Source organism: Myiozetetes cayanensis, unplaced genomic scaffold (genome assembly GCF_022539395.1).
Source record: "Myiozetetes cayanensis isolate MyiCay16 unplaced genomic scaffold, myiCay2020 scf10, whole genome shotgun sequence".
In the NCBI taxonomy this organism is placed as follows: domain Eukaryota; kingdom Metazoa; phylum Chordata; class Aves; order Passeriformes; family Tyrannidae; genus Myiozetetes; species Myiozetetes cayanensis.
The window spans coordinates 4,242,369-4,266,170 of record NW_026086605.1 but is presented as its reverse complement, the minus strand read 5'-3'; the positions used below and the strand labels follow the sequence as shown (position 1 = coordinate 4,266,170).

Here is a 23,802-nt window from a genome sequence, read left to right as displayed (position 1 = left end):
ACCAGGAACAACCCTTCTGCAGTCTGTGAAATGAATACTTGGCTCAGCCTGGCTGTGGTAAATTATCAGAAAGAGCTGAACTAGGTGCCTCGGACATGATGAGAATACCAAGTGGTCGATACGTTTCTTACCCTGCAAATCACCATTTAAATGTTCTGAATCATCCTGAACATATTTTTTTTTAAAGTCACACTGCATCAGATTACTCCTTGAGTCATTACAATAGTGCCTGATAGCTTCTAGCGTGACATCCTGGAAATGCAAACACGGATTTCTGACTCCGAGGTTTTCGGTTTGTGGCTGTTACTTGGGAATGTCTCCCAAGTACAGCAGCAAATTTCAAAGTATTTTTCAATAACCGTTTCCATGGTTCTTAACAATGTGAACACACATCCTCTCACTCCAAGGACCAGTTGCCTGGGAGTGTTGGGTCTGTTAAAGACACAGCTCTGGCACGGCACGGCCAAAAAAACAAGGCAAGAAAAACTGGGATGGTTCAAAGCATGGGTCTAAAATCTAAGACCGATTCTCCTAAATGAGAAAATAATTACCAGGTGCTTGACCAACCTCCAAATTATGAAAGGCTTAATGAAAAGGAAATATTTTTCCTTTTATTCTGTCCCAGCTCACGGGAAGCAAAGGGGGAAAATGTTAGGAAAATATACAAACACTGTAGTCGACCAGCTGGATATTGGGAGCTCACTGGTGCAAGCAGTCAGATCGAATCATGGAGGTGGATTATTAGCTGCCCACTGCACTATTCTGCAGCAACAACACACTGTCATGGTTTGGAGTGTAAGATGATGTCCTGCAGGTGCCACTGATAGAGTCAGAGAACCATTAAGGTTGGAAAAGACCTCCGAGATTTTAAAGTCCAACCTTCAACCGAACACTGCCATGCTCACTGAACTGCATCACTTAACTTAAATTTCAGTGAAGAAACGTTTCCTGATGGCCAACCTGAACCTCTCTTGGTGCAACTCGAGGCCATTGAACTGCACCATTTTGCTGGTGCAGCCCTTGCAAATCCTTCTTTCCACCAAACCTCTCCATGCCAGCGTCACATCCTGTCCTCAGCAGCACATCTGTACCCAGTACCTCCCTGAAATAAGTGTCATTGCCTTGCTTGACACCAAGAAAGAAGATCAATTAATTCTTTGTGAAGTGTTTAGAGAAAACAAATTAGCCATCACCACAGAGAGGCTTATTGTGAGGGGCTGTTGATTAGTTGGTTATGGGATAGGTTGCTCTGAAGCCAAGTGTGGGACTACACTAATTTTGCCAAAAGCCTTCTGTAAACAAGGTATTTCTTGACATCAAGAAGCTTTTCCTACTTTGGACTGATTATAGGTTTGAAGCCTAACAGCTCTTAGGTACACTCAATAAGCTTTCTCTTATAAATGATTACAACTTCCTACAGTCAAATATTAGTTTTTGCCAAAAGAAAGCCTTTTTCCTTCTGAGAAATGTGTCCACAGCTGTCAACATGGTTTAAAGAAAACCCAAAAGAGAGAGCTAGGAAAAAAGACAACCTTTTTTTGTTAGAGATAATTTTTTAAATCTAGACTCTTAGCTTGAGGTATTATTGATATAGCTGAGATAATTAAGCTTTATCCCCACCAGGCAGAGCTGTTTGAAAAAGAATTAGTGCAGGTACAATGACACGTTCACTGGGAGTAATGGGCTGTCTGATTCTCCTGCTTCATGCTCACAAAGTAACCTTGACTTTGGATCTTGACAATTCTGGGGATGGAGCTGAGGACGTGGCCCAGCCCCGTTTCTCAGGATCCAACCCCAGGTTTTTGTTGGATGGTAAATCAAGACCTTGTTTAGCATCACATTTTGAACAGGGAGCATGGGCAGAGCCACATTCCCAGCAATTCAGGTAGTTTCCATGGATGCTAATGCTGAGCAGCAGCTGACGCTGCCTCTTGTAAATGAGTCATTTGACAAACATCAGGAGGCAGTTTGGGACATGGGGCTCATGGCTGGCCAGCAGAAATTTTAGTAGAAACATCTGAATTTTGTAGCACTCCTCGCCGACTGCAGCTTGTTGACTGATTAAAAGTGATGCCTTTTCCTCGGCAGCGATGTGAAAAATAAATTATCCATCCTATCCTGCATCCCTTGACAAGCACTGAAATAACTAATAACACTGTCATTGCTCTCAGTGTTTCCATCTTTCTGTGTTACCAGGCTGCTGAGATGATGTGGGCTGTTTACTCATGTCTGAGACCGTGTGGCTTAGCTGTGGCAATCCTTGATTCATGATAAGAATTGAGTCATCAGTCTTTGTCATCGGGAGGCTGGAGTCTTGCTTTGGATTAGGGATCATTGCTTGAGGCACGTGTGGGCTCTGTGCAACCCACTCCTACAAGTCCCTGGGTCTAAATCTTGAAGAAGGGAGAAGTTTCTTGTATTTGAGGAATGTTAATTGCTGCTGCTCTCTGCTTGGGGTATTGGCAGCATCAGCTCCCACCACGGAGGTCTGGGAGAGCTCAGCAGCTCAGGACATGGGGCTTTTATTAAATTAAAATAAAAAAAAAAAAAACCAACGGGTGGTCTGGAATGGAAAGCCTACCTACAGTGGGGATGTCTGATCTCATTAATGACACACAGTGGATCAGCACTGTGTGTCTCCTTCCCAGGCACCTTGTGTGTGGGGCTGGCTCAGTGGCCGGGCAGGATTTGTGGTGCCGTGGCTGCCGAAACGAACTTCGGCTGATTTCAAAGAAGCACTTTGTCAGAAATCGCCCAAAATCCCCACTGAAACGCTGTGGAAGAGTCTTCTGTGCAAGCCTGAAAAGCTGCATTATCCTGTTGCAAAGTGAAAGGGGAGGAAAAAAAAAAAAGGCAGTAACAATGGCAAAGGGGATGTTTGCCTGGATTGTGTGTGTCTCGAGGAAAGGCAAGTTTAACCTGCTGTAATGCAGGGTCACTTCCCGTTAGCAAAACCCCCTGAAGGGAGAGGAGGGGGAATGTAAAAAGATACTTTACAGTAAAACAATATACTTATTTTACTCAGAGATCAAGGATTCCTTTTTTTTTTTTTTTTTAAAGGAGTTTTTGAAAACCTACCCTTGGTTTCGCAGAATATCTTTAACTCCCCCAATATGGTCTGGTTTTCACTAAGTCATTATTTAAAAATTGAGCTGTTGTCATCTTCTTTCTTGCACAGGGCAAAAATGACCTTTCTCCAAATGTAATTATGACTTTGTTCCCTAAATTTTCTCCTGCACTTTTACAACTAGGATCTGTACTCACTGAATTTTATTAATGGAGTCGTTCTGTTTTCTGTTCCTTTGAGTTTCGCTCTCCTGTATCTCCCAAAGCATTACACTTGCATGTCTTTGTTCATTAGTTTTAAAGTCTTTCTTCAGCTGGGATAATAGGAAAACCATATATTTCTAGTCATCCAGTTGCAATTCTAGCCACTCTCAGAGGGGCATATACATTTCAAGTTTGGTTCGTGGGGATTTAGATATACAATTCCAGATAGTCTTAATGAGAGTAGCAGTCCTAATTCCCCACACAGCATATTAAAAATGGGTCCAGAATGTAGAGAGTGAAACGCTGTGATCTTACCTTTAAGTACCTTTGCCTTGTTCTCTTTTTTTTTTCCCCTCAATATCATTTGCATGTGTGTTCGTTAGTGAAGGTAACTGAGAGCTGCCCTGAGGATGAGGGAGCTGATCTTTGGAGCCCTTGTCTGGTTTGCTTTGCTGTGTTTTTTTTACTGTGGATTCCCTGCACCTGGGTGTACCTTTTGAACAGAAAGGTTAATTCAAGAGGGAGTTGGAGGAAAGAATTTAGCAAATTGCCTCTGTTATTATTCTGATTGCCTTCGATGTTAGACAAGAACAAGACGCACCTTTTTTGTCACCTTAATTAACTAAAAAAAATTTTTAAAATCCCCCTATACTGTGAATCTAATAAGGATTAAGATTCAGTTATGATGTTAGAACAAGATCTAAGGAAGACAGTTTTCATGCAGGAGGGATGTGGTGGTTTTATACCTGAATTTCAGGAGGAATTGTGCTGGTTTTAATTCTTTCTTAGTCATCCTTTTGTTGTCACAAAACACTAAGAATCATCCATCACCTTTTTCTAATTTGAGACCCCATTCCTAGTTTTGTTGGTGCATTTCTTTCTCTCCTAATCCATGTCTTTATAGGTATCCCCCAGACCTTGTGGGGGTCAATGTCATTGGTGGCATTTCTTTTGGCAGGGTAAGGATGCAGTGAGGAGGGAGGGTTGTCTCCATTTGTAAGGCATTTCCTGGAGCTTAATTCTCACTTCTTGGAGGTTCCTGTACTTACACTTGGAAGCCAATATCCACAAATAACTGGCCTGGTAGTTAGGAGTAAATGGAGTGTGAATACTCTTCTTTCTTTTGTTCAGATCAATATACTAAGAAGTTAGAGAGGAGAGATGTGAGAGTCTGCTCCTTCACTCACTCTGGTCTCCCCTGTTTTACCCTTCTTCCTCACAGTCCGTTTTGACCACCTTGATGATTCCAGCTGGAGTTTTGGGTACTGATGCCCAGCAGCCAAACAGCCCCTCCTGGGGACACAGCCATGCTTTGAGCTGTCTGACAGTCTAAGGGAAGAAGCTGTTTGGCTTCACAACACACCCCTGTTTGTTGCACAGACCGTTTCTTGACATGAAGGCAAATTATCTCCTACTTTGATGCAACCATGGATGAGCAGAAACTCTTTTCTCCTTTCCAGTTTCTTCTTCTCTCTGTTGTCTGCTGGCCAGTAAACTCTTTTCATTTAAAAGGTGATTTAATGAGATAATCTGTTTTCCATTCAGGTTCCTTTCTGTGGCTCTTTTTTTTTCCCCCTCTATCCATCTAACATCTTGGCTGCCTTAGTGAGAGGACTTCCTCCTCTGCAGTTAATGCTACCTGCTGCTTTCTTCATCTTCTCCTACCCCACTGCTTGTTCCTTCCTCCTCCCACAAACACTCTGTGATGCCCATGACCCCATTAATCCGTCCCAGTGTTTTTTCCTCTCCCCATGCCCTAAGATATTCATGACAACACAGTGTGTGACTGCAGGTATGGGATCAGTCAGGGACTGAAGGAACAGGCTCGCTGTGTATGGATGAACTCGGAGTGTGTGCACAGAATTGAGTCTGCCCAGTGTGCTGAGAGCATTTGCATCAAAACCATTTCCCTCTGAGAAGAGAGTTTAGTTTTGACAAAAGATAAGGCAAATATTTGCAAGGCATGAAAAGCAAGGAGAAAAATAAGTTAGAGAGGAGAGGGAGAGCTTGGATGCTACCCCAGAATCTGAGAGCTCTGTAGGCACCTCCTTGCTTTGACCAGGTTTCCTTGTAAGGCTGTGAAATTGCTTAGGATGGGGTTCATCTCAATCAATTAAAAAAGGGCTGGTTTTTTTTTCTGTCTGTGCTGATCTTCAGGGATCCCTCATTAGAGGATCCCCTGAGAAGCTGACTCCATCTCCCTGTATGAACGTTTACAGAAAGGAACTTAAGATGTTATGATTGGAGTCGATGATCTTGGAGGTCTTTGCCAACCTAAACAATTCTGTGATTCTCTGTTCAAAACTTTCTGATCTGCATGGTAAGGGGAAAATAGTAAATGCTGTATCATAATGGCTCTGATTTCCTCAGAAATACAGGGTAGTCAAAAAGAGCCACTCAGACCACTAAAATGCATAGGAGACCATCATTTTGTGGCAAGAGTATTTCTCATCTATTGTGGGTGGATTAAGGATTGGGAAAAGGAACTGAAAACTTGCCACACTGCAAGATCTGATTTTAGTGAATGACTGTGAGATAAGAAAGTGTCTAAGATGGAATCACAGAAACACAGAATGGTTTAGGTTGGAAAAGCTCTCTAAGATCATCGAGTCCAGCCATTCCTCCAGCACTGCCAAGCCTGCCACTAACCTGCGTCCCCAAGTGCCACATCTACAAGGCTTTTAAATACCACCAGTGCCATCTCATCCTTTCTTATGGATTGTTCAGAGGAGAAAAACACTTCTAATCTTCCCTCTGTCCTCAACTAAGACATGGGAAAGAAGTGTTTAGAGAGGGGCAGCTGCTGAGAGTGAGTCAGCAGAGAAAGGAATTACTTTAAATCTGCTTTAAAAAGCCTTTGTATTAGAAATACCAGTCATTTATGGAACGTTTGATGTCCACATTATACAGTAGGACAATCCCTGCCTGGTTTGTTTGGCTTTGTGGTTAGGGCTGAAACCAGTTGTTTTTTTTCCCTTGTACCTCCCAAATGTCTCAGTTGCATTTTTTTTTTCAGAGATTTTAAATAGCCATCAGTCATTCCCCCCTACCTAAATCTCTAGGGCTGAGCCAGCCTGTGACTAAAACTGCCAATAGGCCATTAATGCACAGGATTAAAAAGGAGGAGCAGAGCTGTATGTATGGCCATGGGGCTACTGCTACAAGGGGCTACTGCCCAGGAGCTTACAGAGACATTGAACAGTTCCCATCTGCTCCTCCTTTCTCCCCTAGCTGATCCTGATGCCATCTCCGTGCTGTCCCTAATTTCTTGGATATAGTTTCCTTATTTTCTATTTTTTTGCTACGCTACTTTTTCTCCCTTCCAAACTCTGCCTAAAATGCACCTTTGTAAACAGACACTTGGTTTAATCAATTTTAAATCATAAAATCCTAGAATGGTTTGGGTTGGAGGAGACCTTAAAGATCATCTCATTCCCACCCCCTGCCATGGGCAGGGACACCTTCCACCAGCCCAGGTTGCTCCAAGCCCCAACCAACCTGGCCTTGGACACTTCCAGGGATCCAGGGGCAGCCACAGCTTCTCTGGGCACCCTGTGCCAGGGCCTCACAGGGAAGAACTTTTCCCTAATATCTGATCTAAACCTACTCTCTTTTAGTTTGAAGCCCTTGCCCTTTGTCCCGTCACTCCAGGCCCTGTAAATATTCTCTCTCCATCTTTCCTGCAGGCTCCTGTCAGGTCTTGGAAGGCCACAATTAGGTCACCCCAGAGTCTTCTTATTTCCAGGCTGATCAATCCCAACTCTCTCAGCCTTTCCTCTCAGCAGAGCTGTTCCATCCCTCTGATCATCTTGGTGCCTCCTCTGAGGACCTGCAAGAGGTCCATGCCCTTCCTCTTACATGAATAAGAGGCAAGACAAAGACACATAGCACAGTTTTTTGTCAGAGATATCTTGACTTTCCCGTGCTATCCATCAGAATGTGTGTGTATTTTTTAGAAGGGCAGTGTGTTTTTCTGAGTGGTGCCCTCTGAGATTGTTTATACCCTCTGTGATTATTCCTGTCAATAACTTTTTGTTACAGCACAGCTGCACAGCAATCCTGATATGAAACTTGTATCAGTTACAACTTTTAAAAATACACTTCTGAAAGCAGTTTTGCAAGAAATAAAAATCTTGTGAACTGTGAAAAAAAAAAAAGCAGTATTCCCATGATATGGGATTTGGGGTGGTTTTTTTTCTGTTTTTCACAGGAACACAAATGCTGTTGGGAAGAAGGAAGAGGAGTTGCATTCTTCCAGATGCAGCATCAAGAGAGGCAATCACTGCTGCTGGCTCATCAAAAAGGAGAGATCCCTCCAAAGACACCTCCAAATCCAAAGAGATCCAAGCACAGGGCCTCCTCAAACCAAAACTGTCTGTCTCCAGCTGTATGTGCAATACAAAAACATCATCAAGGATCCTCTCGGAAGAAAACGCTCACAGGCAGAACCAGCTCCTAAAAAGTAAGGTACAAATCCTGCTGGGGTTGTCAGGAATATGGTTTCAATAATAAGATGAGATCAGTCTCAAAGAAAAATGTGAAATAATGGAAAGTCAGGCCATTTTTGTCCAGCTTTAAGTGCTGAGTATGAGTCATCTGGTGAGAGATCAATCAGCTAATCTGACTGTATACATTGCTATGGTTAATAGAAAACAAGATAAAAACGAGAAGGATAGGCTTGCTTTGCAAGGAGGGTTCAAGAAAATCTTGAAAAAGCATTAAAATTGCAAAGTCAAGCAGCCCCAGTCCAACCAAGAAGCACCAGAAGTGAGGTTATTTTTACAACCTCGTTCTGATACCTCTCTTTCACTTCTGCATCCTTTTCTTTCTGACACAACAGCCTGAACTGTGATTATCAACAAGGTTTCAGCATGTAAAACATAATTTCCTCGAGTTCAGCAGCGGCTGGGATGTCTTACTTCCAACATTTATTCTCACAGCTCAACTGGAGGTGACACAAGCAGCTGTATTCACGCATAAGATATTTTTGCAGAAGACAACTGAGATTAATTTGGCTTTAGTATCAATATGTTTGTGAGAAATTCATTCCTTAAAATGCTGTAGTGGTCATACACCCTTTTTTCTTAATAATTTTTTTGTGGGCAGATAGGCAAAACCTTTTCATTATTGACTATAAAGCTACTGAATGTAACACCCATTTAGCTGAGAGAAGCCTAAATTCAGGACCTGAAGTTAAATTTTCCTACCTGGAAGTGACTTTGCTTTTACAAAAAGTGAAGGATCCACTGAGATCTGTCGAAGACCCCATTAATCCACACCTCTGTTAACCTGGCTTATTGAGGAGTTTAATTCCACGTTCACAGGTCTCAAGGTTTATTCCAAAATGTTACTAAGAACAGTATTAGGGAGGAAATACAGCTCAGGCTTTTATAAGGCAAATGTACCCAACGCAGATCACTTTAATATGTTTTTTAAGTACAATATAATATGTACAATATGTCATAAAGAGGAAAATATTTGAAGTTTATTGTAACCAAAAATTGAAATAAAACAGTAACGGGCTTTCTTCCCAGATATTTAGTTCTAGAAATCAATTTATTTGGCAAGGAAGAAGTAGTACTCCAGTGTGACTTTTCAAAATAGTTCATATGGAGCTCTTCCGAAGTTCCTTTGTTATTTTGGATTCATTCTGTCCTCCAAGTAAGAATCTTGTCAGCTCTGATTTTTGAGCACAGAGCCTCTTTTGGTCCTAATTTGTGCAGGGAGTAGCAGCCAGTGAGCATTAAAATTTGATTATAATTGTAGCAAATAATCTCTTTTCCTCAATGTGAATTGACAGCTTTCATAATAATGCTTTCATATGCTATAATGCATATGAACCTTTTGTTGATTATTTTTTTCATGGAGCCTTTCCACTGACTAAGGGATATGTGGAAATGATAGAAAGCAAACTGTATTATCAGCAAAAAAAAAAAAAAAAAAAACAGTATTGTTTGTGGAAGTCTCAATGTAGTCAAAGTGTAACAATATGTTATTTTGTGCAATAAATTGGAGTGACCTCAAACTGCAGGTCACAGCCTGATATCCTTTGCTTTCCACGGTGCAACTGTGTCTTGCTTTTGGGAAGGGAAGACCAGCAAACAGATCAAAATTACAATTATACTTCACCGTGAGCTCTGGCTTAGTGTGAAAGATCCTCTGGGTGTCACAGGGCAGGGAGATTAGATTTGATCTATTCTGCTTAATGAGGCCTATTAATAACACCTTGGCACTCTTATTTCAGAACCTGCCCTCTGAGTCTAATGAGGTGGAGAACCCAATAAAAAATTAGCCATGCACTGTTAACGAACTTTTAAATCTCTCCAAGGCGACTCCGAATTCTGCAGTTCAGGTGAGAGGATAAAGGAGCTCAAGGATGAGTGGGAGCGAGCCAGGAGGGTGACACTGTCCACAGCTCATTGGCCAGGTGTGACTTGGGAGGAAAACAATGTGCTCACCTGGCCAGGAACCGGCTCCCAGCTGGAGGAAATTCCAGCAGCCCCATGGACACTGCAGGTAAGATATCAATTTGTTTCTTTTTTCCTCCTTTTTTTCCTTTCTTTTTCCTTTTTTTTTTTTTCTTTTCCAGTGGATGTTGTTTGCTTCCTGCAGACAGAACTTCCCTTTTCCTTGATTTTTCTCCTTTCCAGGGAAGTTTTGGCAGTTTGTATCCACTGCCAAGACTTGCTTAGTTGTCTGATTATCCAAGCTCCCCGTTTTGAGCCCCAGCTGCCACTCCTATAGAGGAATGTGTTAAAAATTTGGGGATTTTAAAACTTTCCCATTTCCCAAATGTCCAGCACCACAAGCACCAGCTGAAGGTGTGGACATGGCCCCAGGTTGGTACCAACCATGAGCAGCAGATGTACTTTGCTGCCTTTAACTCCAGCACATGTTGCAGACCAATCTCTGCCCTGTCTTCTGCCCCAAGACATTCCTAAATGTTGAAGCAGCCTTTGACTGGAAAGTGTTTTCTTTCTAAGTAGATCTGCATGACAATCTAAATAAACAGGGGAGTTTGTGAACTGTCAGTGACAAGCTGCTGCAGCGATGGGGTGAGACAAGGAAATAGGCAAAACATCAAGAACTTGAACTGGATGACTTATAAAAATATGTAATTCAAAACATGTAAATGTATAAACTTGATAGGACAAGGGGGAATGGCTTCAGACTGCCAGAGGGCAGGGTTGGATGGGATATTGGGAAGGAATTCTCCCTTGTGAGGGTGGGCAGGCCCTGGCACAGGTTGCCCAGAGAAGCTGTGGCTGCCCCATCCCTGGAAGTGTCCAAGGTCAGGTTGGACGGAGCTTGGAGCAACCTGGGCTAGTGGAAGGTGTCCCTGCCCATGGCAGGGAGTTGAAATAAATGGTCTGTAAAGTCCCTTCCAACCCAAACCATTCTGTGAATAGTTTTCATCACTTTAATGAACCCCTTCTGCCCCCATATTGATGCCGATCACGCTTTTTTCTTCCTCTGGATTATGTCCAAATAAAGTGGGTTTTCTGTGTCCTCTAGGAAGCCCTAGAAATCCACAATCCTCGGTTCATCTCTCGCTCCCAAGAAAGGCTGAGGAGACTGGAACACATGGTGCAGCTGAGGAAAGCCCAGCAGAGTGACTCCCCTCTGGGCAGCCCGGGAGCGCTCGTTCGCAAGCTCTCCTCAACATCCACTTCCAGCAGGAGAAAGCACTACACCATTCCTGACCCCCTCAGTGGTGAGTTTAGCTGTGACCAGCAACAGCTCTGTAATCTTCCCACATGTGTAGTATTTCCATGTTAACTTGTGGAAAAAAACACGAGAGACCTGCTGCTCCTGTCTCACCTGCCTGTGCTCCAGCATCCGTCTGGATACTCCCAGCAGAAAGAATCAGGAGCACAGGGGTGGGATAGTGGCAATGAGGAGCGTTCTGTGGTCTGTGGCAGCAGGAGGAGACCTCCTTGGGGACTTTTTGTTGTTATCACATGCAGTCATGGTCAGAGTTGATGCTAATTGTGGAGGTGACAGCAATAAATGGCATTTTATCCCTCTCCCAGCTCCCAGGAGACCATTTTGGGGAGAGAGGTGACAGGTAGGGAGACAAGGTGGGATTTGGGGTTAGGAGGCCTGGTCCAATCTTCTCAGGAGCTTCATGTGTGGATTTGCCATTTGACTCAGGAAGCCCATGGCAGTGAGTGGGCTGTGAAAAGAACTTTTGTTGTGTACAGGACTGTTAAATCAAGGCATCTAAACTCTGTGATTTCCTGATTCAAGATGAATATGTTGTTTTATTACCCCAGAGATAAACAGTCTCAACACCCAGTGAGTAAAGCAGTTCTGAGCAGCTCCATCCCTACAGCACCTCTGTAAATATTATCTAAGCACAAGATGTTAAATTGCTTTTCTTTTTCTTTTTTCTTTTTTCTTTTTTTTTCTTTTTTTTTCTTTTAATTACCATCTGGTTGTTAATTAACTCAGTTGACTAAAGAAAAAGATTTATTTGATTGACTGGCATTCCTCTTTATATCTTGGTTTTAAAACTGTGCCTGTTTGAAGATACATTATGCCACTGAAAAGTAAATCAATTGAAAACGTTAAACAACCAGAAGGGACACCTGGAGGATTCAGGAAAGGGAATGTTTGATATCCTCAACTCAGGGCTCTTCCAGCAGGCCAAGGCACAGGCCAGGAGTCTGTCACCTATCTCAGAAGAAGTAGCAAAAATCTCCCCTTTTTTTAATCATCTTTGAAAGTCCCCCAAACCACTCTGCAAACGCTGTATGAAACAAACAAAAAAAAGAATGGTTAAACCTATTTCTCCTTAAATTGTAATGAAGGTTTAATCTTTATGCTTGTTTAATGATTAATAAAAGCATAACATTGAAATATATTAATTAATTATTCAGCTAAATGACTATTTCCCTCTTTTAGTGGTTGGTCATTAAAGGTAAATTTGCCTAAGGAGAATCTTTAGTTTCTGTAACCGATCTGCCTTCATGTAGCCACAGGTAATTTTCTGTTTGTGAGATTCTAATATTTTTATAATGACAGAAGTGTCAGATGTTCTGTTATTTAAGCATAACTGCAGTTAATATTGGAAATCCAAGATCCCTGGACAAAGCCCAGCTCTGCAGGCTGCAGCACAGAGGGCTGTGTAGGAGTGTGCTGAGCATATTTAATCTGCTCTGAGTCCTGGCAACTGATATTTTAGGATTTGCCCTGGTGGCTGATGTTGTGCAGAAGGATTTGTGCCATCAGTGAGACCCAGAGTGGGGGATCTTTCTTTGCTGCAAGGGCTTCTCCCTCGTGCTCACCCATGGCACTGGATGCCCTTTGTCCTGATGTCCCTGCTGATGACATCCCTGTCCCTCTGAGGTCACAGCCTCCTCCTTCCCTTCTGCCAGCCCCCAAAGCTGTGAGGGAGAGAAGGTATAACTTGTTGCCATCATTATTCTGTGATCTCTGGAATGGCCATTTTACCATGAAAAATGTGCTTTTAAAGCCATGAAGAACTGTGTGTTTCTGAAAACCAAGGCGAAAGGAAAATGCAGCTGTATTGCAGGAAGGGATGCAAGCACAGTTTCATTTACTGGGGTGGGAAGAGGACACCCAAATCCCAGTGATTTAAGGATACCCTGGTGCAAGGGGAGCTGTGGGCACAAGCAGCAGTGTCACCTCCTGCTCTGTCGCTGCATGTGCTCCTCTGTGCCCCTGTGTTTTATTGGGATCAGTGAGCTGATTTACAAGGAACTGGTTTTTAGTAAATTTAGGGGGGGTGTTGTGTTTAAATTAGGATTAAAATTAGTATTCCCTGAGCTGATTCAAAGCCACCTCTTCAAGTAGTGAAGAACCTGGAGTTTATGGAAGGCACAAAGCAGCCAGAAGAGGAAGAACATGTCTGTATATCCAAAGACAGAAAGTCCTGACTCCAGCTCCATCTCCAGCTATACCTGGTTGTGAGTCAGTTGGAGCCTCAGGACTGTGACACCAGAGTTGGGCACAAGGGCTGATGGCTGAGGGTCAGTGTGGTGTTTATCACAACCACTGCTCTCCAGGGTATGGTCCAGTTGCACTGGGCAGCAAAGGACAGAGAGCTGTCCCAGTGTCCTCCCAGTGATGCCATGTCCATACAACACATATTAGAGCTCAGCCATCATTAGAAGTCAAGGCACCTGCACAGCAAACATTCCTGGGCAGGCAGGGCAGTTGATTTGCCACATCCCTAGAGCCACAGGGATTTTGTTTGGTACTGGTGTTACTGGTTTATGGAATCATAGAATCACAGAACGGTTTGGGTTGGAAGGGACCTTAAAGCTCATGTTGTTCCACCCCCTGCCGTGGGCAGGGACACCTTCCACTAGCCCAGGTTGCTCCAAGCCCTGTCCAGCCTGGCCTTGGACACTTGCAGGGATGGGGCAGCCACAGATTCTCTGGGCACCCTGTTCTCCCTCTGGTCTCAAAGAATCTGTGCCCAGTGCAGCCCTCCCTCAGGTTTCCTGGTCTCAGGAATCAGGCTGCTCCTCCACAGGAACACACCATGAAAAGTATTGGAAACTTAGTATTGGAAACTAAGAACCCAGGAGGGTGAAATGGTGGCCTGGAAATGTGTTTAAGCATTCAGGCTCGTATTGATGGTACCTGCAGGCTCCAGGGGGTGATCTTGGAGTTGCTTGTTTCAGTCTGATCATTTCCTCCTTTCTCGTTTTTTCTCTTTCCTGATGTCTTTGGGATTTGTAGAGGTAAAAAGGTCTTTATGGCTCTGAGGTTCACAGGGATCACTGCCAGCACAGCCTCACACATTTTCCAGTGGTCTTTTTCTTAAGAGCAGGTTGGCTGATGAGTTTAATTTCCACTGCCCCGACAGGGTGAGCTCAGGATGGATTTCAAGCCCATCTGTGGCTGGGCAGCAGGAGCAGGTCACTGCAGGTCACTTCCCTCAAGCACTGACTTTAATGTTAGTTATCCAACTAGTTTTCCACCATGAGAGGACATTCCCTGCCCAATTCCCCATGTGATCACACAGGAAGGTGGTGCAGGATAGGGAGAAGTGAGTGCCCATTTTATTCAGGTGTAAATGAGGGTTAAACTGCAGCCTGAGGTGTTTTCCTCTGTGCTTGACAAGTTTGCTGCACTTATTTCTCTCTGAAATGAGCTTGTTACATGTGCTGCTCTCTGGTCTTGCAGCTTTTATTTCAGTAAAATAATTTACACCCAGAGCAGTGACCTGCAGAGATTTTTCTCTACTTGGGATTACTCTATCAGCCTAAAATGTCTTTATTGGGAATATGAAATTATTAGCCTGGTTTCCCTATGTTTTGACAGTGTTGTTACAACTTTAGTTTCTTGCAAGAGAAAGAAATAATTGGCATTCAGCATCATTTCCATATAAATACCAACATCTGTGCACTTTCCATTTACCTTCTCATCCTCAGAAACCCAAGTTGTTTACCATTTTTTAATTGTGATTCACGAGCAGGGTTTTAAGAAGTGCTGAAAGTAATCTCAGAAAAATGAAAATGTTTATCCTGCACAAGATTTTTATCGTCACAAGAGCTCTTCGAAGGCGAAGAACCTGCAACTCTCACTCTAGCCTTTGTGCTGGGTAATGGGTACTGCTAAATTTGAGAGTGCTAATTAGTCCAAGATAGACTACTCTGCTGTTTACTATGTCAGGCAAATTAGAGATCCCACTGTGACGAACTGAATAGAAACAATGTTCAAATAACTGGATTTAAATCTCCAAAACCGTAATGTAATTACTTCAGTGACAGGACTACCAGCTGTTTATAGGCCTTTAAATCTGCATAATGAACAGCCCTGTGATCTTGGTGTACACAAGCACTTTGAGGGGTTTAACAAAATTTCTCAGGCACATATGGTTTTTTTCATACCTTCCATTTCGCTGCCCTTTGAGAGGGTTGGTGGTTCATTGCAAGTGGCAATAGAAGTTGAACGTTACCGTTCAACCCCACCACGGTGCCTGCTCTGTTTGTCTGGATTTGTATCCAAACCCTCCATCTTTAGGAACACTTTGGAAACAAGTTTGTATCTCCTCCATTGCTGGTTCTGAACCCTTCCAAAAAGCTTCACTGGAGGGTGAAGGATTGCTGTTGGTTTGGGTTTTCAAGGTTTCTTGAGCAGCTCCGTGCCAGGGAGGGTTTTGTTTGGACTGTAGAGAGAGGAGAAGGTGGTAACCAGGGAGCAATCCTGCACCACTAAGGTGCACCCTCGTGGTTTTCACATGCCACTGGTGGCTGATGAGATGTTTGCAGCCACCAGCAGCCCACGTGTGACTCGGGGCCAGCAGCTGTGCCGCTGATCCTTTGGGCACTGGCACCTTGTTCAAGGCTGACAGCTCTGAATAAAGACTAAGCTGCAGCCAGGCCATTGAATTAGGGAGTGAAACAACACGTTTTTAGGATATTATTACTCATCACACGGATTAGAGTAGTGCCTGTGAGTCAGATGAGCACACTGCAGGTCACTGGCAGTGGGTGGCAGTGGGTGACACAGTCCCTGGGGACAACGGGGTGGAGGTGAGAGTGGACAGGGTGACCAGCGTGTCCCCTCCGTGACCTCCTCCTGGGGAAGGAGGAAATAGGCAGCCCCTGGGCAGTAAACTGGAAAATCTTCAAACAGGAGGAGTTTTCTGTGTGGGTGACAGGAAACAACGTGTCTCACAGCGGGTGACTCACGGAGCTCAGTCGCTTTGCTGGGATCATTTCGAGGCAGCCTTGGAGCAGCCAAATAAAAAAACATGAATTTTTGATCCTCGAGTTTTTAATCCAGGAGTAAAAGGTCTGATTTCAGCCATGATTAGAAATTGAAGCTAAAGAAGTCAGGTCTAAGAAGCTGGTGCAAATTTTACCAAAGATTTAGTTAATGTTCGATGAATTTACCAAGCTCTGTCCTACCTTCTTCATTAGCTGCTATTTTTTGGATAAAAGAAATTATGCTTTTCAAGACTACGATCTCTAATGACATAAAAAAAGATTTAGGAAGGCCAGGTGAGATGCTAATTGATTTTTTTTTTTGTGGGTAAATTCCATGAATATTTAAGTAGCATTTGGACAGAGGGCACTGAAATCTCCTGCGTCATCCCCAGAATTCACTTAGTATGAAAATGTTTTCGTAAACCTATAAACTTTACAGCCTTTTCAGAGATCTTAGTGATTGTTAAGACAGATATCAGGGAGGGTCAGAAGTCTCAATAGCCGCAGTGTAGGACCTGAACAGCTGGAAAGCTTGAGAATCACCTTCCTGTGGGTCCTCCTGGGGGAAGGACCACTTGGGAGCTTCGGCATTTCTCTGAGATGAGCAGAAGCTCAGACAGTCTCACCCTCAAACCTTTAACTGATGGCTTCTTGCATTTTTTATAAATAATACCAAAACGTCATCTGTTGACTGCAGCTGAGGGAATTCATTGCATGAAGTCACTGACATGGGATGTGCAAAGTTTGGGCAGCACCCCTGGGTGTAGGCACTGGTTTATATTCTCTGGAGGAGTTCCCAGTCGAGTGCTATGGGCACACAAAGCTCAACATCACCTCAACATTTATCTTAGATTCAAGGCTAATTTATTTTTTAGGGAGCTGTTGATTTAAAAAAAAAGTGGTGTTTAAAAAAATGTTTTGTATCTTAGGACTTCTCTGGGCAAAATGGGCTTTTGGGGAATTATTTTTTTCAGTTCAGTAAAAAAAAGCAGTTAAATTAAAGAACCACCACCGCTCTTCAGGGACTGGCAACACATCCTCAAACACATGTTTTAAGTCTTAACAAAGTTTGAGAATTTGCATTCTTGTTAGGAGAAAATGTATCTATGTTCTGTATATTTTGATAAGTTTTGCTACTGTTTTTCTCTTTTTAAGTGTTTCAGTGATTTAGTGGTAAATAGGAAGTCAGAGGCTGGTTCCAACACAATCATTTCATGTGTTCTCTGTCTAAACATTTACTAACTTCCCCAGCAGAGTTACTCATCCTGTTGGAGGTGCAATTCAGCATTAATTAAAATATATTACAAGGGTGACCCATTTATATTCATTTACAGCTTGCTGAAGTGGCTTCTTTCTCCCACTGTGGAAGTGTCAGACCTGGTTGGTGGAAATACCAGAAACTCAGTAGTTTCACATGGTTTGAATAAAACACCAACCAAGTGTTTCATGCCTCTCTATCTATACCTTTGTTTAACTGTGGTGCATCTCTGGAAATGCTGAATATCTGCTTTGAGATCCCTTGTTTTCTCTCATTCACAATAGTTGTCTCCAAAAGCCATACAAGGCTATGAAATTTGATAAAGAGCTTTGATAAGGAAGTTGTAGAATGCAGTTCAAAAGGCTATCAGCTCGGGGAATTGTCCACCTTATGGCCCATTTGATCTTTGGTTGGTGGGAAAGAACCTTAATTCAGGTCTGTATGATGTGCTTGGCAGGTTGTTATAGCTCTGAACGTGTGCTGCTCTTCTACTTCAAAACACACTTTCTTCTCAGTATTGAGTATTAGCAATATTTAGAAGCACATACAACTTTTATTTTCTCATTTATACCGATTTTTCATTTAGTTCTCACTGACATTTTGAATTCTAGTCCTAAAATCTTTCAAGTGATTAGCCTTATTTCTGCCTGATGTTTACATGTGTGTTTTTTACTCATGCATAACAACCTGAGAGGAGCCAAGAGACACCATCAGTGTTTAGCCATGACGGTGGCCTTTTGAGTCCACACAGCTTCACAAAGGATATTTTTATAACCAAGGTGGATTGATTATTTTCTTGGAGGGTTTTCCCCAGACTCCCTTTCTAATCCATCCCTTCAAAGCCCTGCACAGCCACACACCTCGTTCCAGGCACAGCTGTGGGCAGTGGTGGGTCTGATGCCCTTCAAGACCATTTCTGTGCCATCAGGAGAGAATTATTCTGGAGTAAGGGCACCTGCACAGCTCCTGGCCTCTGTGGTGCTTCCCAGCACTCCCACACAGAGCCCAGGCTGTCTTAGGGGCTTGCAGGAAAAATACAGATTAGCTTTTGGTGCTGATCTTTGGTACACAGCAAAGGTCGGGGGGCTGCAGATCCCCAGGTGGGTTTTGCTTGTTCTGATGTCTGTGCACAGGGGTCTGGAAATGTTAATGTGTCATTATGCCCCATCCCTGGAAGTGTCCAAGGCCAGGTTGGATGGGACTTGGAGCGACCTGGGATAATGGAAGGCGACCCTGCCTGTGGCAGGGGGTTGTAATGAGATGGTCTTTAAGGTCCCTTCCAACCCAAACCATTCTATGATTCTGCAATCAACAGCTTTTATTTAGGAAAAAGAGGAGTGGAGATCCCTAAAACAATTAGTTTTATTGCAGAAAACCTGCATCTGAGAATTCCTGGAGTAAAAATCCGTCGATTTGAGCAGTCATCACTCACAGTGCTCAGGAGAGGATACAAAGCACGGGCTCTGCTGGTCAGCCACGCTCTCTGACTGTATCACATCCTGGGAGAGGTCTGCCTTGACTTACTGTGGGAGGACATCATGCAGGCAGTGCAGGTTTGTGCTGGGGTGTCATTTCTAGTGCCCTCAGCTGCTCTTCTGTGCTCTTCAAGGACAGGGGAGCACGCAAGGAACTGGCTGGGACATCAGGGATCTCATGCTGAAGACAATATTACCATACAGACAAAAAGATGCCTGAATTTGCTGTGCAGCATGAAATGCCTCCTGGTTTTGTTTTGCAGCTCAGAGAACCCCCAGTGAGGGTTTTATGTGATTTCAAACTTAGCCTGTGCCATTCTCGGGGTTGGAGGACGTGCCCTGTGGGTAGGGGTGCCTCCTGCAGCCCTGAGCTGTCAGGATGAGGTGTGAACCTTGAGCAGCAGGGGAGGCTGAGGCTGCTCTGGACTGTGCTGGGGATCCACACTGCTCCCAGAAAATCAGTGACCCCTCACCCCAATCCTCCACCAGGACCTTCTGGGTCACAGGCAATCTGCTCCTTTCAGTTGCAGGGTTATTTGGACAGCAATCGCGTCCAAGTGTTTATTCAAGTTAATCAACACATAAATGAACATTAAAACACTAATAAATAGAAGACAAATTATGTTTTCCCAGCAAATTGGGCATGTTGCTTGTGTGTACTGAGGATTTAATAAGAATGATTAAGTGTAAGCAACTGCTGAGTGGAGAAAAGTCAGTCCTGAGGCAGAGGAGGCTTCACAGCCTCTCTCCTTTCTCAAGTTGTGCTTGGAAAACTGCACCAGTTCAGAACAGAAAATGTTGCAAAGCTCCCTTTTATTTTTGATTAGAGAGATAGAACATCCCTCCTATGAGAAAAGGCTGATAGACTTGGGATTGTTCAGCCCGGAGAAGAGAAGGCTCCAGGGAGAACTTAGAGCCCCTTCCAGTGCCTAAAGGGGCTCCAGGAGAGCTGGAGAGGGACTTTGGACAAGGGCCTGGAGGGACAGGACAAGGGAATGGCTTCCCACTGCCAGAGAGTGGGGTTAGATGGGATACTGGGGAGAAATTCTTCCCTGTGAGGGTGATGAGGCCCTGGCACAGGTTGCCCAGAGAAGCTGTGGCTGCTCCATCCCTGGAAGTGTCCAAGGCCAGGTTGGACAGGGCTTGGAGCAACCTGGGCTAGTGGAAGGTGTCCCTGCCCATGGCAGGGGGTGGAATTGGATGAGCTTCAAGGTCCCTTCCAAACCAAGCCATTCTGTGATTCCACGATCCTATGAAGTTTACATAGAGATAACAACTTACAACAGTGATCTCATTTATTTTGTGGCCACCCACCTTGTATGAACACCATCCTTTCCCTTTCAGAAACCATTTTTTGCAGAGAAGGTGTTAAAATCACCTATTCTTGAGAATCACTGACTGCTAAGATCAGTAATTATTTTCCTCTATCCAGGGAAATGCTGACTGGAATTATCACAGATCTCTTCATATTTGATCAGGGAAGAGTAATGTAATTTTCCTCCTTCTAACACTGGGCATAATGATTCAAAGCCCTTCCAGACAGGTGTAAATCGAATCAGAAATGCTGGTACCGGGCCAGGTTCCCAATACACATCAGCTGAGGACATGGCAATGTGACACAAGGATGTGGGGAAGATGGATCACTTGAGAGAGCAGAAATCATCACTGGTTCTTAATCTGAATAAAGGGCATACACAGCTACACGTGGCAATGACAAACCCACATGCCGTTAAAATGAATGAACTCTACAATGAAGGTGGTTGCTGTGGGTCTTATCCAACCTCCTCATTCTGTAGGGAAGTTTCAGGATCAAAAGCAGCTCCAGATGAAGCTGTTAAATGTTTCTCCATTGACCTGTGGAGATTCAGATCCGACCTTAAGCTGTCAAAACTTCAGCCAGCGGTAGCATGTCATGGCTACGTGGGACAGGACATTTAAGACCTAAATAAATGCAGATCTCTCCAATATTAACTTTATTTTCCCTCTGCTAGATAACCTCTTCAAACCAAAGGAAAGGTTCATTCCTGAGAAGGAGATGCACATGAGATCTAAAAGGTAAAAGTTTAGGGTTCACTCGTGGTTTTCTTGATAGATAGTTTGATAGATTTGGGGCAGCCCTGCCCTTTGAGCACCGCTTTTCTACCAGTTTCAGACAGCATGGCATGAAAACTACGTCCCCAACAGGTAACTCCTGTAGAAAATTCACAAATGGAAGCAGTGCAGTCGCTTTGGTGGGGTTGTTTTTCTGTGGTGTCCAATCTTTTCCCTTTGTGCCATCGTGAGCAGCAGGGGAAGCTGTGAAAGGGCCACCATGTGGAATCCATCCTGATTCTAAGAGTGCTCAATGTGCATCCCATTCCTCTCCTCCAGAATAAAATCTCCAGCCCAAACAGGCTCCTTCAAGAAGTCGGTGTTGCAAAATATTATGAGGAAAAATCAGAACTAAACAGGCTTTTTGTGCATGCAAAGAACGGGACTGCTGGGAAGGAAGGCCCAGCTTTTTTTTTTTCTTTTTACTTTTCAAACTCCTGTGAATTTTATCATTGATTTTAATGGAAAAGGATCAGACCAGAAGTCAGCTCTTTTAAAGGCAACTCTTGTTATTTTGAAAATGGAAAGATTGTGTTCTCCTGGTAAAAAGAGTTCCTAATGACTGGGAAAAAATGTTAACAGTCTACAGTCTTATAATGATGGTTTTCTTGTATTTTAGAAGAATACTTGAAAATGATTGCTTGGTATTAATTTTGTTGCATAAATTAAAAAAACAAAAACAAAAACAACAGTGTACAGGCCAAATTCTGGTTTGAATTATGTTGCTATAAATTGAAACCAACTCCACTGAGCTCGTTAGAAGCTACTGCAGAGTTACATTGCAGCACTGAGATAACCTGGTCACATGTCTTTCTTTACTTCCTTTCAATTCCAAAATTAGAACTTCCAACAAGATTTTTTCAACCAGTCAGATTTAATATAAAACCATTATTGTCAATTCCCCTGCCATGAATCTAATTCAGGTGCTTAGAGATGCCATTAATGACAAATATTGCATTGAAGGCAAACGTTTCCTAGAGGAGTCCAGCAGATGACATGTGAACTTCACCTTGTGACTTCGTTACAGGATTTATGAAAATCTACCTGAAGTGAAAAAGAAACAAGAGGAGAAGCAGAAAAGGATCATCATGCAGAGTAACAGGCTGCGAGTGGAGATGTTTAAAAAGGTAAGGATTCCCTGGGAAAGCCAAGCAGAGTTTTGTAACCCCGTAGATGGGTCTGTAGAGGCACTGGGGTCAGGCTGTGCTCACCATGTGCAAACCCTGAGAGCAAGGGATGGCTTTTAAATCTTGCCCTCGGGTTGAGGCACTTCTTTAACCTGGAATTAACAGCTGAACCTTCACAGAAGGGTGGAATGGTTTGGGTTGGAAGGAACCTTAAAGACCATCTCAGTGGCCATGGGCACCACCTTCTACAAGACCAAGTTTCTCCATGCCCCATGTTGGGCTAAGCACCCCAGCCTTTTATTTTTTAAAAAATTAGTAATTAGTTATGATAGAAAGCTGCAGGTGCAGACTGGAGGCATTCCCAGGTAATCCTGCTCCATGTTGCACACAAGTACCAGTTTCTCCTTGTTTAACTGCTCTGTTCCTCCATCTCACAACATCCTTCCTGACCAAGATGGAAAAGCCTGCAGTGTTTGGTTCTTTTTTTGAGCAGTGAACATTTGAAGTCTGAGAATGCCAATTCCGTCTCACCTCTCGTATCACTGAAGATTTCTAGCACCTCATGTATTTTAACAGTATCTTAAAGCTGGTTTTCATCTTTTTTTTTTTTAGCAATTACTGGACCAGCTCCTTCACAGAAACACAGAGTGACAAAGGAGTCTCTTGCCCATCATCCTAATTGGATCTTGAATGCCTTTGACTGCTAGATAAGCCATAAATTAACTGTTATCTCAATTACCTGGAGGTATTTTTCTTATCTTTGCCTCTTTAAATAAAGAAAGATCATTTGTATTTCTGAAATTTTTAAGGCAACTTTCAAGTAATCAAAGACAGTCTGAAAAGGAACACAGCTGTTTCAGAGCATCACCTTTTGGTCAGCTTACCCAGAGGAAATAATTTTAAGAATTTTTAATGCAAATATTGAACTACAGCGGTATTATTTGTGTTAATCTTTTAAAAAGTATTCTTCTCTGTAGCAATAGGAGAGAGTTTGTAAGATGTGGAAAACTGATTTCTCTGAAGTATTCTGTTAATTGATTTCCTGTGAGTTAAATCCTTGAAGTAAAGAAAAATGGACATTGTTATTTGTTACGTTTAGAAAGTAGTTGAAATAGCATTACCACATAATCATAGCAGCAGCAGTTTCACATTAATACTTAACATACCAAAAGGGAACAATATTTCAGCCTTCTGAAGGACTCTACTTCTGTTCATATACTGAACCTACCTACCAACATTACCCATTAAAGAGCAATATTTAAAGATTTGTTTATAACACATTTTTTTCATGTTTTTCATGGTAATGTATATTTTACTCCACTTCTGTGAGCATTCAGTATGTATAGAAATGGCATATTAAGAAGTGGTGCCAAGAAGCATGTTTGCATCAAAACTGCACAAAACTCAAACCATCTGTAATGTTTCCTCCAAAAAATATTTAAATCTTTATTTGTACATTTTGGAAGTAAAAACAAGCAGCTTACAAACCAATGGAGTTTATTTATGGAATAAAGTATGAGTGTAATATTGATCCAACCGCTCTGTTTTTATTTGGTGCTGTTAAATATAACACAATTATGGAAACTGCTGGAGAAGTCATGTTTTTGTACCCACAAACCCCGTGGTATAAAATACCATAAAAAATCATTGCAAGTATTAATCTTTGTTGCCCCAACCCCTGATTGAGCGTGCTTGAAGGAGGCTGGAATTTGACCTTTGATATCTCTGCTTTATTTTCCTAATCTAGGCTGAGATGGAAGGTCAGTTCTTTTGGAAGAGGGATGTTTGTGAGCTGGGCTCTGGCCACTGCGACATCCTCCAGCTGTGTGACCCGTGCTGGACACAAGGGACCTGCTTGTATTTTGTGCTCTGTCTTTGTTGGATTATTTAGC

At 43.0% G+C, this 23,802-nt stretch overlaps 1 protein-coding gene across 2 annotated transcripts in view; it reads left to right on the top strand.

Annotated features, from left to right (window-relative positions):
- CUNH10orf90 (chromosome unknown C10orf90 homolog) overlaps window positions 1-23,802 on the top strand; it is a 64,709-nt gene extending 40,907 nt beyond the window's left edge. Inside the window, exons 4-10 of one of the 2 annotated variants that reach the window (XR_007627422.1) lie at window positions 7,481-7,732; window positions 9,599-9,786; window positions 10,786-10,984; window positions 20,684-20,747; window positions 21,811-21,910; window positions 22,523-22,655; window positions 23,658-23,802. Coding sequence is in view for 1 of the 2 variants with exons in the window: in XM_050305347.1 (XP_050161304.1) it covers window positions 7,481-7,732; window positions 9,599-9,786; window positions 10,786-10,984; window positions 20,684-20,747; window positions 21,811-21,910; window positions 22,523-22,561 (842 nt within the window). In the remaining variant the exon portion in view is untranslated. Of the gene's footprint in view, window positions 1-7,480; window positions 7,733-9,598; window positions 9,787-10,785; window positions 10,985-20,683; window positions 20,748-21,810; window positions 21,911-22,522; window positions 23,442-23,657 lie in introns of those variants that run through there. The other variant, XM_050305347.1, reaches the window with a different exon arrangement.